The sequence below is a fragment of the Phlebotomus papatasi genome, chromosome 1 (assembly GCF_024763615.1).
Source record: "Phlebotomus papatasi isolate M1 chromosome 1, Ppap_2.1, whole genome shotgun sequence".
In the NCBI taxonomy this organism is placed as follows: domain Eukaryota; kingdom Metazoa; phylum Arthropoda; class Insecta; order Diptera; family Psychodidae; genus Phlebotomus; species Phlebotomus papatasi.
In genome coordinates, this window is record NC_077222.1 from 23,942,284 (window position 1) to 23,962,300 (window position 20,017).

Here is a 20,017-nt window from a genome sequence, read left to right on the forward strand (position 1 = left end):
CATACTTACCCTAACCCTTGATTTTTTTATAAATTTGTTTTAACTTTTGTAAATTAATGTTTTCACTTTTTAATTTGCAAGAATGCAAATGTATTCTAATAGTTTTCTGAACGTTTCAAATACCCTTTTCACATATCATTAAATAGATACATTATAAAAACAAATCCATCTGGCTTTGAATTTTTGGCTTTGAAAAATCCAAATACAAACATCTTGAAAATTTTGTGAAATAACTTTGAGATAAACTTGAAAAATGAAAATTAGTTGTACAAAATAAAGCAAGGAAATTATCCACGTTATCACTTCAAGAAATTTCAATGTTTATAACCTTTGAGAACTCATTTTTATTAATTTTGTATAATCGACTTGAATGACTTGAAGGCTTACAAAGAATTTTTATAGAAACGTTTTGAAATCTCGCAAATCTTCTTTAAAAAGAGATTTTGACTTTTTACGTCTTTAATTTACGCAATTTCTTCCGCAAATATTTTCCGCAAAATCCCGGAAACTAAAATCCCAAATGTTCAAAGCCCCGAATGAAATGAAATTATACGGAGGATAAATTGTGGAATAATATCCTAAAATTTTCGGGGTTTTGGCTTTCTTGATTTTGAATTGGAGTCCTATTAGAGGTTTCAATTATGAATCAGGGGCCCTACGGTAAGAGATATCGACTTTATGTCTTCAGGGACCTCTCCTCTTCCCCCACATAAGTCTCGAACTGGATTTATCAATTTTACCCCTAATCAATTTACCCCTAACGATCCTCATAAAGTACAAAAAAACATAGTTTAGTCGACCACTGAAGAAGGTCCACATCCAGGACCGAAAGCTCTGGGAAAGATTGAAGAAGTGTTTTTCTTTGTGAAGTGACTTCAAATCCACTGGCCACCACCGATGAGTTCCCTATCAATACACATCACGCCAGTTCTTCATCCAATTATAATCTATATTACTTTAAGAACTCAAAGAGATAGCAGTACCTATATATAAATTAGCTTTTTTAAAGTGTTACCATTCTGGAATTTATACGTTAGAAGATATTAACTTCTAGCCTTAGGTGATCCCCTTTAAAATACATTATCTAGAGACGAGGTTTTCCCCTCTTATCTCTCCCCACCACTCTACAATTCCGCGAAAAATCATGCTTTTTGGGTTATTGTCGAAAATGGTTCCACGGATTTATTTTATTTTTAGATATGTTTTAATCACTATAGCGGGACTACTTTCCAATCTATTTGCTTAAATTTGGAGTTATTTGAAAGGCCTTGAAATTGTTAACCCGACTGCATGGATCCTATTGAGTAATAAAACGGTAAAATGCTTTTGGGATTTTTATTGACCTAGAGGCCAAACGGTAAGAGATATCCTCTTCTGGGTATGAATACTGAGATGGTGAGTTATTCACGTGATAAATTCACCGCTCTGTGATCTCCTTTTGTAAGGAGTTTGTAAAAATTTCGCAAAAACTTTCATGTAAAGCCTTAGGTTGTCTGAATGCTTCACATGACATTTTGTGTGAAAACTTCACGAAAAAATTACAAAAGCGATCTAAAACCGTAAATTTTTCACATGAATAACTCACACATCTCAGAATTCATACTCTGGTCATTGGTTTCCCCCCTCATTCTTCATCCCCCTCATCCTATCCCTAAAAACCATGTTTTTTCCGTTTTTTTTTCGAAAACGGCTCTAGCTATTTTTTTTCATTTTCGGACATGTTTTGGAGGTAGTTCATGCGAATACAGTGCCCGCTTTGTAATCCGGATGATTGGGAGAAAATATGACAGATGTCCGCTTCGTAATCCGGATGGTTTTTTTGAATTTGCTCAACGTTTCGAAAATATATTACAAGGTTTTTTTTGTTGAATTAGAATAAAAGTTTTAAAGAAGATTAAAAAGACATAATTAGAGAAATCTATGCTATTCTATGCTATACAAAAACATCACAGGATAATTCATTTTCATTGGTGAAGACACATGCATGCATGACCTCAAAATTATTTTAAATGTAACCGTCGATAACTCGTTCGGATTACGGCGATCCAGATTAGAGAGCGGGCCCTGTATTTCGTTCAGACAAATTTTCGACATTTAATTTTTGAAGGTAAAAATTCAATCATTCTGAAGGGTTTTTTCAAATGGAGTTAATGAAAACATTTCGTCCAAACACTGGTAAAAATAAAAGGGTCAAATTGACTCTTTTCAACAAAAATAGATCATATTTCACCCTTTGAAAGGTTCACTTGAATTTTTTGAAATTTTGTATGCATAATTATCACGATAGATCGTGTTTTATCATAAATTTATTACTCTTATCGTATTTCTCTCACCTGAGCGAACACCAAAGATGACTTTTTCATTGTTTTTATTCGATTTTTTCAGTGATAAATAGGTGTCAAAACAGTGATCCTTTCAAAGGGTCTTTGGTGACCCTTTTATTTTTACCAGTGAAGACAACTTATTACCATCCAAAAATTATTACATTTTAATCTATTTTCTACGACTGGCTACTCGAAATGACCGACTCTAATTTAGTTTTAATTTATGAAGAGCTGTATCTCGTTAGTACGAGCATTCCACAAAGCTGAAACGCTTTGTCATCTCTTGTTTTTATAAAGAAATGTGAAAACTGCTCTCTCTTAGAGTTCGAGCAGTTAAAAAGAGAAAAAGTAAGGAAAAGGGAATTAATCTCTTCTACCCAAATTAAATTTGTGGCAAGAGGGGCAAGAAATGCCCTAATAATTTCAAAGAAAATCAATTTTCAAATTCTTTTTAAATTCTTTTTAAATTATTATTTGTATTTTACTGTCCTGAAATAATAAAACGTTTTTGATGGCTTGTTACTTTACTGCTCTTGTAAAATTTATTCGCGCATTACGAAATTATGCCTTTAAATTTAATTGTAAGTGCAAGGACTCTCTTTTTCATGTAGAATACATCCCAGTACCACCGAAAAAAATCCTCATATAATCCGGTCGTAAAATTAAAATAAACTCGCTTAATAACCCTTTTTGTGTGTTGCTCTTGGTGTTACTCCATCAAATATAAAGAGCATAAGCTATAATTTTCCAAGTAAATTTATCTTAAAAGCCTGCAAATTGGCGATAAAGTGAGAACAAACTACCCTTCGAAAGTAACTCACAATCTGTAGTGCAAGTGCCATTAATCACGGTCAGCTGGAATTTATCATTTGCACCACCAAGAATGGAAATTGGGTTGAGCTTCCGGGGGGGAGGGTGCTTTTGCCTCTTCGGGACAAAATTAATTGCAATGATTTGGATTGGTTTTTTGGTGTGAAAAATTTCCAGGAATCTCAGGAATTGATCTCACAGTTGAACCGAGTAGTTTGTGTGCTGTCGTTGGGCCAGTTGGAGCTGGCAAGTCTACCCTACTTCAGGTGATTCTGGGTGAGTTGGAGCTGGATGATGGTTTGATGACAGTCACGGGAAAAATTAGTTATGCCTCCCAGGAGCCATGGCTCTTTGAGGGCAGTGTCCGGAGGAATATTCTCTTCGTTGAGGAATACGATGAAAGTAGGTCAGTCTTCTACTTACATCACTCACAAATAACTATACTTATGAACTTCGCACGATTGCTTTTTGAACTAATGCCATCCTGAATTTTTCACACCCGTAAAGATACAAAGCAGTCATACGAGTTTGTGCTTTGGAAAAGGATTTGGCCATGTTGCCTCATGGTGATGCCACAATTGTGGGCGAACGAGGGATCAGCCTGAGTGGCGGCCAAAGAGCTAGAGTTAATTTGGCTCGAGCCATTTATAAGAAAGCCGATATCTATCTCCTAGATGATCCCCTCTCTGCTGTGGACACTCATGTGGGAAAGCACATCTTCGATAAGTGCATCAAAGAATTTCTCAAGGTGAATTATTTAAAGTCCCCTTGTGCAAATTTAACCTTTTAAAATTACCTCTACATTATATTATTTCCATTCGACATACGAAAATATACACAAAAAAAGGATAAAGTTTGCGTGCTGGTGACGCATCAACTGCAGTATTTGAAGGACGTAAACCACGCTATTCTGATGAATGTGGGCCACATCGAGACCAGTGGCACGTTCAAGGAACTCAAGACCAGCAAGAGCTACAGTTTGCTGGCAAATGCCATTGAGGATGGTGCTAAGGAAGCCAAAGGGAAGACAGATGGGACAGATGATGAGGTTCGTACTCGAACTAATCATACAGAAACAGAATCACCAAAGGTACACTCATTAAATTAAAAAAAAAATCATTTTTCCATAAAAAACTAACAAAAGGACAACCTCAAGGTTTTAACATACTTTACTAAATAATAATGTTTTATAGTTATTTAATAGATATTTACTGTTTTATATGGTTGGCAAATGTTCAATTTCATTTAATGTTACATTGGGATTATTTAGTACATATTTTTCTTCATAATAATAATGCCATTTGTTATAGCTGACATATGAGATAAAATTTTAGCTGAATGCTTTATTTTATTTCACCCTATTGTGTCTGAAATTTCACCACAGATAGTAAATTCAATTTATTTGGAAGTATTTAATGTTTATTCTAATGTCATATTACTACAATGCGAATTCCGATTACAGCAACAATGGCTCTTTTATCGGATTTCTGTGTATTTCCTAAGTTTTACATCGTAAACTTCTAAATGTTTCTAGACAATATCGACTAATGCAAGCTTTTCACGACGAATCTTCAATTGAATCTTAACTACTAGATCTACAATTAAAGCAGAATTTCTATTAGTCAGAAAATTGAAATCGGTTGACCAAGTTATAAATAGGATGCAATTTGGCAATTTGGAATCGAACCTAAAATGGAATTTTGCTATTACCCTATTCTTAGCTGAGATATTTAGGTGGAGAAAAGAAAAATTCCACTAATAATAATTCTTGAAAGTGTAGAGTACTTCTTCATGGTCTTCATTTTCTCTTTCCTCATCTCAAACAGTAAGGAAATCTCAAAATTCCAATTTAAATTTGATTTTAAATTACCTAATCAAACCAAGCTGACCTTTTGCCAGAATCCAGAGAATCACTCGAAAGATTCTGAAAGAATATCAAATGGAATTAGTTAGAGAATCTAATTGACGTCACGTATAATATATATAGGGGAAGGCTTTCAGGCTTTGCACTGACTCTGTTTTCGAACACTTCACATCAAATGTATGACTTAAGACAGATGTATGCAAGAACCGTTGAAACCGAATAAATAAACGTCAAAATAAGTTTGTTCTCCCCATTGCAAAAGAAAGCGGAATAGGAATAAAAAACGAAAAATTCCTTGGAATTTTCCACTATTTTTCCTTAAAAAATTCCATAGGAATTTTCCATAATAGGTTCCAAGGAAAATTTAATGGATTTATGCTGGATTTTTTCTATAGAATACATCCATGGAAATGCTCGTGGAATTTATGTGGATTTTTCCACCAAAATAAAATGGAGAAAAAATGAAGCTGTCACATGCACCTCATGATTTTACTTCCGAATATTATAGAAACGGCAAAGATTACGAGGATTATAATATGTTTTTATAAACCAGCAATAACGAATTGACACTTTGAGCAATAAAAAAATATTTTATTAAAAAAAATTTTTTTTCCTAAAATATATATTAATTAGCATAAAAACAGCATTATTTTAGGTTGGCGACCAATTTAATGTAATCACTTCATTATTATCTACACGAAACGCAGCATCGCATAATTAATTATATTATAATTGCCACATGAATCACTAGAAATGTTTGCGGAAGGTTTGGAAACAAATTCTAAAAGTTATCGCAACACCATTTTATTTGTTTGACATTTCAGAAAACTAGTGGAAAAATCCATATAAAACACTATGGAAAGATAGTGGAAATTTCCATATGTTTTTTCCAGCTTATCCCGCGGACGTTTCACGTGTGAGTTTCCATATAAATCTTCCGCGGAATACCGCGGAATTTAACGCTGGAATTCCAGCATGTCGTACTAGTAAATTCCATGGAGCACTATGATTTCCATGGAATTTCCGGCTTTAAATTCCATAGGAAAACTTAGTGGAATTTTAGCGTCAAATTCCAGCGAATTTAGCCATTTGGACGCAAGTTTTCCATTGGAATTTTTGAGGAATTTTGCTATGGGGCTGGTAGCGTTCTTACCAGTGACGTACTTGTTTCATTTGACGTTTAATCGGTTTCAACGGTCTTTGCACACCTCTGACTTAACTCTTTCCGGACCACAACATATCCAGCGAACGAATTTCAGTAAAATTCATTTTATTGTAACTCTTAGTGGCCAAATATGATACTTTTGTAGAGAAAGAATTTTCTCTGCCTCTGGGAAATTGGAAAACTCATGGGAACTCTCGTCCCCTAAAGAACGCAAAGGATACAAACTTCAATTTTCCAAAAGCCAATAATATCAATTTTGTGAATTATTTTTGCATGTCAAATGACTCCTTTGCAATGTTGATCACTAAAACAAGAAGAATTATTGGCCAGTATTTTGTGGAATGTCCAGGAAGTGCTAAAAAGGACACCCAGCTCCTGCTTGCCAACAGATTCCTCAAAATATTTCACACAATAACACTTTAACACACATTTCTCTCAACACGATGTTATTGCAGGCACATTAAGCTTTCTCAGGAGCCAAAAAAACACTTCCTGGACAATCAGAATTCACCAAAATCAGGAAGAATAGGAAAAACTTCCCTGAAAGCAATCTCCCTCGCTGCCAAATGTCAAAATTATCGGCCATATTGGCAAAAATTTCGCTCCCTCTTGGAATTTTCTTACAAGGTTGATGTCAAAAAGCAAATGGCGGGCATTGGCGGGATAACCTTACATTTGACCTCTAGATTTTTGGGGACGAGAGTACCCAAAAAGTTTGAACAAGTTTTTTGAAAATTTAAGAAAGAATTGTTTTTCGAATTTATGCAATCTGTAATTGTTAGTTATCATACCTATTGACCCCGAGAGGTTTTTCCTTATTCGGGTCTAGAAATATGAAAAAAGTCACAATATGTGCAAGGAAGCAGAAAATCGAAAATTCACGATTTTTGACCAAAAATATCTTAGCTCAGGAGTTAATTGGAATCCTGCAAAAAATATCCTAGATTTGGACATCCTTATAGTTTGTAATCATCCACAAGAATCGGAATTTTATCGATTCTAAATAATCTAAAAAAAATTCTTTTTTCCATGGATACTCAGAGTCCCAAAGGAGACGAAAGAGTTAAGAGAAGCTAATAAAACATATTGCTACAGATAGATCAGATTCATTAAAGAATACGGGAAATTTGAAGTGTTCGAAGCCAGAATGCGAAGCCTGATGGCCTTCTCCTAGCGCTAAAATCGCCCTTACTATCGATCGGTCATCGACAGTCGAATATTCACATTCGTCTGTATACGGAAATGTTTAAAATTCGCAACATTCTAAACCCGGAATAAAGAGAATAACAAATGGAATCAATAGGAATCACGGAATACCATGATAAATTATTAAAAGAATAATTTGAAAGATATTGGAATCGTATAAAATAACGGAATACCGACACAAATATTCAGTCATGGTTACTCCTTGCAAAATGTTTCTATTTCAGCAGGGCCGGCTATCAATCTCAATTATTATCTTATTAGATTCAATGGATTCAATCGATTAAATGATAATCTGCGATTAATTTTATGATTTGGCCATTACTCATTACCACGAATTTCTACATAATGGAATTTGTATAGTATAGGGGGAAGTGAGGCACCTTTCAAAATAGGGCACCTTTAAAATTGGGATATTTCATACATTTTTAAGTAAAAATGAGCCTTATCGAGATATCATTTAGCTGCACAAACAGATTGAGAAGCTAAATTACATTAGGGTGAAAAGAACACCTATTGACAATTTAAGAAGTCGCGTCAGGACCTATTGACACTCTATTCTATACCATTTGGAATACGAAATTTGAACACCTATTCTTATTAGAAAACGTAGACTATAGAAAAAACGTCATATTATTTACATTTTATTAGATACTTTAAATAAATTTCAAGATTTTGACAAAAGTGTCAATAGGGGTTCCCTGTCAAAGACGTGTTCCTTTGACCCTACGATATGGTTCAGTTCCACTTAAACATAGGAGAAAAATCCCAATTTCAAAGGTGCCTAACTTCCCCCTAAGACTTAAAGTTTTAGGAAATTTCACGAGTGGAATCAGCGAAAAATATTTCGTAAAGTTATACGTAAATATTTGTGAATTCCTACTGAGAACTTACGAAATGCTCGTAAATCGTAAAACCTACAAAAAAAATTGTAAAAGTTTGTTTTTCCACAAACATTGGCCTCAATTTTCAGATCAAGATCAAAATCAAGATCAAGAAAATTTCAAGATTTTGGTATTCTGAAGTCAAAAAATCAAGATTTAGATGTCAAATCTGTCAAATGTTTTGGAATCTTGAAATCCAAGACACAAACCATGTGGATATCAAGATTTTCAATTCTGAAACCAATATTTCAAGATTGCAAAACGTCAAGTTTCTTGTTTTCTTGAAATAATTCCAAGAACCTCTCGGAGGTGCTTGAAATTTTCAAGATAGGGGGAGGCTTTGAACTTTCGCATACAAAAATGATGTTCAAGTTCAGTGATTTTTTCTGACTACCATGCAAACTGTATGGATTCTCCAACTATGCCAAAAAAATGTCTTACTTATAAGGTTTATAATCCCACCAAACAAAATTCCAGGAAATCCTTAGATTTTCCTCCAGAGGAAAATGAAAATTTAATGGCGATTTATCCGATAGATGAATCAAGTTTCTATTATCGCACACGATTCACGCCATCATTGAACACCCCATTTTCACCGTAAATTTTGCACCGGACACTAAAAGTTGCACATCATTGTTTAAAGGGAACTCTAATCTACTTGATTAAACCATTTTTATATAGAATAAAACATTTTAATATCACTTTTTTGGAAGTTTTCTGAGAGATGTTTTATTGACATTAAAAACCATTTTTTTGATTGGTTCTACGAGAATTTCACTCCCGAAACGGTTAAATCTGATGAATACTTTCTTAAAAAGTCCAAATATCACCAAATTTACACGAATCAATAAGTTTTTAAAGCTAAAAATTGACTAAAACTCTGCAAGCGAGAAGACCACACAAGATTCCACCATTCCTCCACGGAGCCGGATATGCACAAAAACGTTTGAATGCGCATCATTGAAGATTTCTCTGTTCCTGCAGCTGCAGGAACAGGGAAATCTTCAATGATGCGCATTCAAAGGTTTTTGTGCATATCCGGCTCCGTGGAGGAATGGTGGAATCTTGTGTGGTCTTCTCGCTTGCAAAGTTTTAGTCAATTTTTAGCTTTAAAAACTTATTGATTCGTGTAAATTTGGTGATATTTGGACTTTTCAAGAAAGTATTCATCAGATTTAACCGTTTCCGGAGTGAAATTCTCGTAGAATCAAGCAAAAAATGGTTTTTAATGTCAATAAAACATCTCTCATAAAAGTTCCAAAAAAGTGATATTAAAATGTTTTATTCCTTATAAAAATGGTTTAATCAAGTAGATTAGAGTTCCCTTTAAACAATGATGTGCAACTTTTAGTGTCCGGTGCAAAATTTACGGTGAAAATGGGGTGTTCAATGATGGCGTGAATCGTGTGCGATAATAGAAACTTGATTCATCTATCGGACAAATCGCCATTCAATTTTCATTTTCCTCTGGAGGAAAATCTAAGGATTTCCTGGGATTTTGTTTGGTGGGATTATGAACCTTATAAGTAAGACATTTTTTTGGCATAGTTGGAGAATCCATACGGTTTGCATGGTAGTCAGAAAAAATCACTGAACTTGAACATCATTTTTGTGTGCGAAAGTTCAAAGCCTCCCCCTACTTCTTGTTTATCAACTTTACGATTTTTAAGTTTTCCTTTTTAGTGGTGGATCAAATCGGTAGATTACAATAGATGTGAATATGAGGGATCGTATCTAAAATGAAGTTTCCTGGAAAATATCTGAAAGAAGCAGTCTTCTATGTGCGATCGATGAATCTGAGTCAAGTTTGTGAATTTTGTTCCACCCACAAAAAGTGCCTGTTCAGCCTAAAAGATTTTTACATAAATCTGATTCCTAATAACCCTTCTACCCTTTGTGATAGTAGTTTTTCAGAAAAGTGATATTAATTCTGCACAATCGTATGAAATATTGCACAGCAAAATTACAGTTTTGGACCTGTTTTTATTTTTTGTTTCCTGAAACTAGGAAAAAAGGATTAGACTCTCAATTTTTTCAGGAAAGATGGGATTTAAGGTTAGCTATTACAATATATAGCCATATGTGAGATTCATAAAGGAATATGGGAGAAATATGAAGTGTCTGAAGGTAGCGTATGTGCGAACGATCAAAGCCTCCCCCTACTAACAATTTGAAGAGTTTCATGCGGAAATTGTTTTTGATGAGGAATATTTCTATAAGAGATGATACAAAGAGAGAAAATGACTATGAATAATGCTATGTTTGATCTTGTAATTTAATCATAATGGTAAATTTTTAAATGTACATTTAGAAGTACAATACCCTGTGAATACCTGCAAAAGAATTACATCTTGAAGAAGCATTTCAGGGTTTATTACACGTCACAAGTTTTGTTTGCACTTATTTTATTTCCGATTATGGACTGTCATATATTATTTTATACAACCTATAATTAATTTTTCTGATTTGTACGGCGAAATTTCAACAAATTCGGCAAAGAAATGGAGATATTCGTCAGAAGTGACGTTTCGTTAAGTGTGGGAAATCTTGCAATCTTGGTTCTTAGCTAGGACATTTTAAGTTCCATTAATGCTTTCATTGACAACTTGAAATTTTGATCTTGATCTTGGTCTCAGAATTTTCTCAGGCCATTGTTCGTAACTTGAGCATTTGACGAAATTTCTTGTTCCTTTACAAACATTTGTTCGCACATTTTTGTTTGTCTGACAAAACTTTACGAACAAATTACAAAATTTGACGAACAATTTTCTGTGTGTTTACAAACATTGAAAAGAATAAACGTTTGTAAAAAAAACCAAAAAATGCTGTCTAGTGATCATATTTACAGTGTTTGTGAAGAAGTACAAACTTTTACGAACTTTTTGTGGGTTATACAATATACGAGCATTTCGTAAGTTCTTAATGCGTGCATAAACGAATGAATATTTTGAAATTCCTTAGAAAATTCCCGTCTGACACAGGGAAAGAGGAAAAAAATTAAATTCACTGAAAAATATATTACATGCTTATTTTGAGAAATTCATAAAGTTTGATAGGTTATTGCACCGTTTAAATATGCAGGGGCATGACATTTCCTATATTTCCCATGTGTTTCTAGTGTGCCGAAAAAACTTTTGAGTTTATTAGCTGTTTTCTGTCATTGTAGAATGAATTAGCAAAAAATACTAATACAAAATAAAAGCCAATTTAATATCGAAGAGGCAACCGAAAATCCCAAATTGGCAACCTACGTAGTTTTGAATATATCTCGTGAAATGTGTACGAAAACAGGAAAAAATTTACACTAAAATTGGTCGCATTTTTCAGGGATAATGTCACCGCCCCTATAAATATGTGTTAATTTTAAAAAGTTTTAAACGGGTCAATTTTACCGGATCTTGCTAGGTTTAGTGTTAAAGATACTCAAGAATAGTTTGTATTAAAACTATTATTTTTTTAATAATCACTTCATAAGTAAATAATAATTTTTTTTAATATATTTTTTTTTATTCAGCGAAATACAGAAATCAATACTTTAAAAAATTAAGCAATGTTTCGTACCAAAAAGAAACGGCCCAGCGAACACAGTTAGCTGAAAAAAGGTGCGTGTTCAGCATATTTTTGCTGAATACATCAGCAAAAATGTGCTGACCGGTCAGCAGTTGCTGAACAAAAAGTGCTAACCAAATATATGGTAATGGCACTGCTTCGTGAATTTTCGTATAAAGGTTAACGGAATTCAGCTGAAAATACAAATGTTTTCAGTTTAATTGAAATCGGTTAGCATTTAGTGCTCGCTGGGAGTTAGCCAAGACATTCACATCATCTGTCAACCTTTTTCTATAATTCCTATAATTAACTGTGATATCCTCCCTTACAATTTATTTTAATCATGTTTCTTCGAGCTCGAAATTATTATCTTTTGAATATCATTATTTTTAGTTTTATTTTCAAAATCTATTCAATGTATTTTTGCTAAAGCAATATAAGCCAGTAGAAGGATAAAAGGTGAATAATAGAAAATAAAGTAGAAGAGTTTCATGTGAGATTTGGAAAGCCTCTTGACAATTTTTTAGAAACTAAGCATAATGAGTTAACCCTCTAACGGGTAAGTTCACCTCCAGGCGGTCTTCACAAAAATCACATTTAGAGCGACAATAAAGATTTTATTTATTGAAAAGTGCTATAGTGTCCTCGTTAATAGTTTTATAAACATCTCTTGAAAGTTTGAACTCATTTTGACCCTTAGTTTGGTTGCTATTCCCAGTTTTGTGTGACAGGTCAGAGAAAAAGCAACAGAAAAATATTAGTGCAAAAAAACTCATTTCCAATTTCCATAAAAATACCGATTTAAAGTTATCTGACTAAAATAAATTTATTTTTTACTGAAAGATATGTCATTCTACTTTGTATATTTTATTTAAAAAAATTGAAAAAACTAAAAATGTGAATTTCAGAAGTAAAAAGAGTTTAAAAAAAATTTTATATTTTCTTACCTAGCGCCTAAACTAAAAGAGATAATGAAGAATGGATTGTTTTTTCGACTTTATTGGATCATAATTATCCTAGAAAACATTGTTTTAGAACTTTTTTCGCATATTAAAGAAAACACCGTTAGAGGGTTATTGTATCCAATCAAAAGCATGCGGTACACTCGGTACACTAATTTGAATAAATTTCATTATAAATTCAGAAAAACCGTTTCGAAAATTTTGAATTAAATGAAGTTTATGCTCCAATTGTCACTGTTTCTACTGAAGCTTTTGTGCTTTATGCTGACGGTATAATTATACGACTGAATAGAAAAAAATAATAGAATATTGCAATATACAGAAGAGTTTAAGAAAAGAAATAATTAATTCATTAATTAATTAATTAATTAATTTGAATGAGAACTGAAAACTCTAAATATCTTAGACATTATGGTGTGGAAAATTACTACTTTTGTTCAACTCTTTTCCCCATTATTCTTAAAGCATTAGAAAATGTTGGTGGAAATACTTAGTTTGAGAAGTTAAACAGTAACTCTATATAAATGGTCCAATTTAATTTGAAGACATTACCAGCCACAAAATGATGGTATTTACAGACTTTTCTTTATGTTTTCCTATTTGTCTTTCTCATTTTCTATGGGGTTGCAGAAGAAAAACAAAACCAACACCAATTTAGACCATGAACCAACAGCCTCGAAGGAATCTCAAATAGTTGGAGCCGTTGGATATCGCACGTACAAATCCTATTTGAAGTCAGTGGAAAGTTGCTGGACCGTCTCACTGGTATGCTTCTTGTTTGTTGCAGCTCAAGTTAGCATGAGTGGTGTGGATTACTTTGTGTCCAAATGGTAAGTCCTTCCCCGCAAGAATGTATTCTAGTAGCATTTGCGAGATTTCTTTCCTCCTTGGCATTTTAGGGTAAATTGGGAGGAATCAATCTCATATGAGAAATATCTCAAGAATGGAACAGACGGAAGCATGAGTCATGCTGATGAGGAAGAAGTTTCTCGCACGAGATTCATCTACACCTACGCCATTGCCATCCTTGCCCTCCTGGGACTCACCCTCAGCCGATCCTATTCCTTCTTTCACATGTGCCTCAGAGCATCCGTCAAGCTGCACGATAAGCTATTTCGTGGCCTTACCAGAGCCAGGATGCTCTTTTTCAACACCAATCCATCGGGTCGTATTCTCAATCGCTTCTCAAAGGATATTGGCTGTGTAGATGCCCAATTACCTGTTGCCATGATGGATTGTATCCTGGTAATTATAGTTTCTCAAATCCACCCAATGACAGGGCACAAAGTCACCTCCATTCTGATACTAATGCCACCTTTTTTTTCTTCTGCCCACAACAGTTCTTCCTGGAGTTAATTGCCATCATCACATTGGTGGCTATTGTAAATTACTGGCTTCTACTGCCAACATTCATAATGTCCCTCCTGTTCTACCTCCTGCGGTTCGTTTATGTGAACACAGCCAGGAGTATAAAGCGCGTAGAGGCTCTTAGTAAGTATATCATTTTGCCATCTCAATATCCTGTTTGTTTTCCATGTTACGCAAAATCCACTCGAAAAATCTCAAAGAACTTATACCAGCAATTTAAACACGCGACATCGCATAAAACGAATATGTAGGCCCTACACTAATGCCCATGAATATTCGATCACATGAGAAACTTCCGTTCATACAAAGGTTCATACTCCTTTGTGTATATTGATGTTTTTACTTGTTTTACACTGATTACTGATTCATTTATGAAGACCGAGCATTGATTCTTTAGAAGAGGGTAGGGTAGTTCACGCATGTACGACTTCAATTTTTTGGGATAAGGAACTAACTCTTAATAAATATGTGATATATTTTTTTTAATATTGAATAACTAAGGGAAATAAACTGAAGCTTAAAAAAATTATATTTCTGGAAAATGAAATCAAAGAAAAAAGTTGAGATGTGCCAAACGGCAACGTTCATTATTATTTCAGAAACGTAATTTAAAATAAAAATTATAAAATAGAGAAATAAATGAAGTGCAAAAATCAGAACCCATCAAGTTTAATAAAAAGTGAAGCTATTTTTCACTTTTGCTTGTAAAAATTTTGTAGATATTGCACCGCGTCTTAAACAAATTTGCTCGTAGTTCTTGTATTATTTCGACGAACATAGTGAAATATGTATTTTTAGAAAGCTTTTAATGTACGACTTCGAAATATATCAGACTGATAAGTTAATTCTCTTTAGGAAAAAACTTGCCAATATTCTTCAGTGCCTCTATGCAAAAACGTATGGAAAAATGAAATGTCGAGAGGCTCCTGGCGAAAATGTACAAAAAAGCTTTAAATTTTTTTAGGAAATGTAATAATTATTTTTGTCTTTTAAAATGATTCTGATTACATAATTCAAAGGACTTATTGATCAAGATTTTCTTTAATTATTATTTTTTATTATCATTCATTGTTTAATGTTGCTCATTTAAAAAATAGGTTTTAGTTTTTTTTTTAATTTCTTTATTTTCTAACGCTAGTGTTTTACAATTAAGGAACCACTACAATGTTTTCGCATATAATATTTATAAAGAAAATTGCGCTTTAACTTAACGTAATTTGGCTCTACAAAGCAACTATGGGTCTACATAAAATATTTGGATTAAGCTTCCTTTGGAAATATGCTAAAAAGCCGTATATCAATATAGCTTTAAACCACAAAACAGAGGGGCAATTCACGAAATATCCAGACAAAATTGACTGGACGGCGAATATGGCGGAGACATGTTTGGTATGGCGAAAAGTAAATAACCCTAATTTTAATACATTTTTTCAGTCAATTTTTTTCGCCAAAAAGTAGGCAAAACGTAATTAGCAGTTTATTTATTAAGGCGCGTATTTAAAATTGGGACACATGAATCGTTATAATAAATTAGGAATTTAAAGCATTCTAAGATAGAAGAAAATTTTCAAAAACCAATATAAATTATTTATATTTTGCTGAAGTTTATTGAACATAAAATGGTTCAATTATATTGCTTCATATAAAGGAAAATAAATTTTGCAATAATGGTACAGTGCAAATATAAATGTTTATATTTTCAACCATTTTTCCCAAAATCACTTTGACTTCCTTTTCAATTCTAAATACAATTTCAACATTAAAAGGTTATAAAATTATTTGGGTATTGATAAAGTTGTCGTCACATGTATTTTCTGAGAATTATGATAGATATTGTAAGTCTGTAAAGACTAATTACCTCTCAAGAGTAGAATCGCAGAAATTGTATTTCTTCTGATAATAAAGTTTTTATTCATTTTGTACATAAACGTGGTAAATATTACTTAAAATACTGGAAATATGATATTTTTGATGCGTGCATTGATTGACACGTGGTGATCTTTAGGGGGTTAATTGATATTAATTTTTTAATTTATTATTATTTATTTCAACATTTTAATAGATATTAAAAATAATTTTCTTTAGATCATTGTAGAAGTCTTAGCTTGGCGAAAATTTAGGGTCGAAATGAATCGATTGCAAATTTAGCAAGAAAAAAATCTGAAACTTTTAATCCTTAATAATAATTCCATTAATCCCTGAACTTTCACAAAATCTATTTTTTTCGGGACGTATGGAATATTTAAACGTTTATAAAATTTTAAAACCCTCAAATTTCTTATAATTTTCATGTCTGGGCATCTTTATCTAAATAAAATAATGCAAAAAAAATGCTACGCTACGACGTCGCAGGCCGGCATTTCTGGTGCCTTTCAGTCGGGGTAGAGTTTCTTTGTTTCTTTTTTTTCTCTCTTCTCTATTTAATTTTTTTTTCACTTTATCTTGTTCTCATTTTCTTTTTTTTTGTTGTATTCTATTTTTTTTCTATCTAATCAGACATTGAAAAAGGGGGGACCCTAAGTATGTTTGATTTAAAACAAATACATAAATACAAATAAATTCAAATTCATAAATAATTTTTTCATAAGATTTTGGCAAAAAAATCGTACCCTCCGGTGTCGAGCTGGAGGGTAAAATTGTCTGGATACATCCCGAAATTCCAGCAGGTACAAGACCCAAAACCTTGTACACCCTACATTTTTAGCGAGGAAACGCACCTTTTTACGGGATGGCGAAATTCGCTTCACAGAAAACAGACAGTAACCAGTCAAAATTTTGTCTGGATACTTTCATGAATTGCCCCTCAGGTCTACTTCCTTCTACTCCCTCTGCTTAGGAAAATTTTTGGAATTAAGAAAAGATTTTTAGTATAATCCTTTTGCTATTGGTAAAAATCTTAAATATGTTCATACATAAGACATTTGCAGAACTACAATCATTTACCTTAAAAAAATCCTTATTCTCAATGATTTAACCCAAAAGTAACCTTTTTCGGAATAATTTTTCCCAAACGTACGATTTTTTTTTGTGACAGAGGGAGTAATAAATAATTTTGCTTTGAAATAGCTAGGATTTTTTCTAGGCAGCAATTTAATAAGATGGATATTCAACTAGTGAGTTGGTTTGAAAAATTTTCACTGATCCTCAGTGAGCCCGATCACAAGTAAATTTTGATTCTCCAATAGTGTCTTGGATGAAAGGTAAATGGAACTCTATTTGCACAAAAAGTCGTTGAAGTTCGAAGAATTCAAATTCAATTTCGAATTTTCATAATAAATTTTCGAACAAGTTGGGGAAAATTTATCAAATATCACATTAAAAAGCTCGCAAAGGAGTTACTCAGTGATTATGGAGTGATTAAATACTGGGGCGAGAACAGTAAACGTCGTTGTTCAGTTTTTTTCCTCACAACAATGTGAAGACCGACACATTTTGACACTTGAGCACTTCGAAATTCGAACAGGATGTAACTTACGCCACCTTGCGAAAGTATTAAAAAGTAAAAAAGTCTCTTTTTTGGATCTTCAAATAGATTTTCGAATTTTTCAAGATCTACTTCTGTACGGAAAGAATAGTGTCTTGGATGAAAGGTAAATGGAACTCTATTTGCACAAAAAGTCGTTGCAGTTCGAAGAATTCAAATTGAATTTCGAATTTTCATTCTAAATTTTCGAACAAGGTGGGGAAAATTTATCAAATATCACACTAGAAAGCTGGCAAAAGAGTTACTCAGTGATTATAGGGTGATTGCATAATGGGACAAGAACAGTAATCGTTGTTGTTCAGTTTTTTCCTCACAAAAATGTGAAGACCGTCACATTTTGACACTTGAGCACTTCGAAATTCGAACAGGATGTTACTTCCGCCACCTTGCGAAAGTGTTAAGAAGTAAGAAAGTCTCTTTTTTGGATCTTCAAATAGATTTTCGAATTTTTCAAGATCTACTTCTGTTCGGAAAGAGTGTGTTGTACATTTAACTTAAGATTAAAAACATTTTTTTTTAAACTAACGTAGAGCATTCAATTAAAAAATAAATCGGAAGTAGATCTGCGGTTTGACCGAAAGCTCTACAGGGTCTACAGGTATAGAGGGAAAGTGGGGCATCTTTGAATTGGAATTCCTTTGAAATTGGGATTTTTCTCTTATTTTAAAAGGAAATAAGGCTCATTATAATGTAATTAGCTTCACAATTGGTTTATGATGCTTCATTATGATTCGTGATATCATTATGATGATATCACAATATGAACCACTTCCATTTGAAAATAGGAGACAAACTGCTGAATTTCAAAAGTGCCCCATTTTCCCGATTAAACATTTAGTTTCATCTTGAGATGATTTTACATCCGAATAGAAATTAGGAAAGATAATCTTCGCTTACACTAGTTGTGATTTATTCTATTGATCACAATAAGCAAATATGCAATTTTGTGTAATTTTCGCCTAAAAATGAGATGTGTTATTCATAAGGAAAGTGATAAGAATGCATAACCAGTATAGAACCAGTTCAATTTAATTATCTCAAACCCCATAAACACAAATATGAATTCGTGGAATGCAACTAATGTACAATTTTCACAGACAATTAAATTTCTACGATTTCTCTAGCACTGCAAATGTGATTAAGAAGTCAGTTGATTAAGAATTCGAGAGTGTTGATTAACGAGTGTGACTATAATTATGTCGTTGAGTGTTTATTCTGTCTGATTAGATTTCTGTGAGTGTGAGAGAGAGGAGCTTTCGTACACTGTTAGAAAACGAAGGTATGGTGAAAGGCATTGCGTCATGATCGCTGGGGCTTTCAGCCTTCGATAGCTCAGTTGGTAGAGCGGTGGACTGTAGATGTGAGCTTTGAGCTGCAATGGTAATCCATAGGTCGCTGGTTCAAATCCGGCTCGAAGGAGCTTTTTTTCAGTCGTTCTCTTTTTCTTGACTTCTTTAGTAATTTTCTTTTAATTGATTTTGAGTGATATTAGTGAGAGGTATTGTTCTCTAAATATGCCTTTTTCTTCTTCTTTTGTCGTTATTTTCAGCTCGAAGTCCAGTGTTTTCCCACACAAATGCCACCCTTCAGGGTCTGGCCACAATTCGTGCTTTCAATGCTCAGCAAGTTCTGACGAATGAATTTGACTCACATCAGGATCTCAATACATCGGCTTGGTATCTCTATTTGGCCACGACCAGAGCTTTCGCACTGTGGTTGGAGCTCGTGTGTGTTCTATACATAACTTCCGTAACAATGAGTTTTCTCGTTCTCGGCAATGGTGAGTAGAATTTAATGGCATTGGACGTGACTCAACACAATACACTCTCTTTCATGCTAAATTTTATAGCACTATTGGGAATTTACAGAGAGGGTAATGCCAAGAGGGGACAGGAAGATAGAACGAGAAAGGGAAGAGTAAATAGTTTTTTAGCTAAAAGTGTGTCCAACATTAATTTTATCACAAAGCCATGAGCAAAGGTGCGATATTTATTGATTCAATGGAGTAGAACATAAAATTTGCACACAAATGCAGTATAACGATTAAGTTATTGAGAAATTCACAAGTATTATGGAAATATTGCAGCATTTGCATTTTTTTTTTAAATAAAAGATACGAAAACCATCCCTCTTTGGACGAAAGATTCCCTCTTTTAATCAATTCCAATAAACTTCATTAATTTTAATGTTTCTTTTACGGGGTTTTGTTACAATAAATGAACAATAGAATGAATAGTTCATTGATTTTCTTTCACCATGGTAGATTTACTCAAATAATTATTCATTCCAGACAATTTTAGAAATCACTTTTAATGTTTTTTCTAATGGATAAATATTTATGAATTCCATCCAACAAAAAGTATCACAACAGTATCGCAACAAAAATGATATTATCAATCAATTT

At 33.2% G+C, this 20,017-nt stretch overlaps 1 protein-coding gene and 1 non-coding gene across 2 annotated transcripts in view; both read left to right on the plus strand.

The window, feature by feature from the left end:
• The window catches only part of LOC129799806 (ATP-binding cassette sub-family C member 4-like), a 69,488-nt gene that overhangs the window by 41,227 nt on the left and 8,244 nt on the right, over window positions 1–20,017 (plus strand). Inside the window, exons 11-17 of the mRNA XM_055844034.1 lie at window positions 3,278–3,540; window positions 3,642–3,882; window positions 3,982–4,182; window positions 13,392–13,591; window positions 13,661–14,006; window positions 14,102–14,252; window positions 19,163–19,393. Of these exons, the coding sequence (XP_055700009.1) occupies window positions 3,278–3,540; window positions 3,642–3,882; window positions 3,982–4,182; window positions 13,392–13,591; window positions 13,661–14,006; window positions 14,102–14,252; window positions 19,163–19,393 (1,633 nt within the window). The remainder of the gene's footprint in view (window positions 1–3,277; window positions 3,541–3,641; window positions 3,883–3,981; window positions 4,183–13,391; window positions 13,592–13,660; window positions 14,007–14,101; window positions 14,253–19,162; window positions 19,394–20,017) is intronic.
• Window positions 18,935–19,032, plus strand: Trnay-gua (transfer RNA tyrosine (anticodon GUA)). Its single transcript has 2 exons — window positions 18,935–18,971; window positions 18,997–19,032. It is a non-coding gene; the product is annotated as a tRNA-Tyr (tRNA).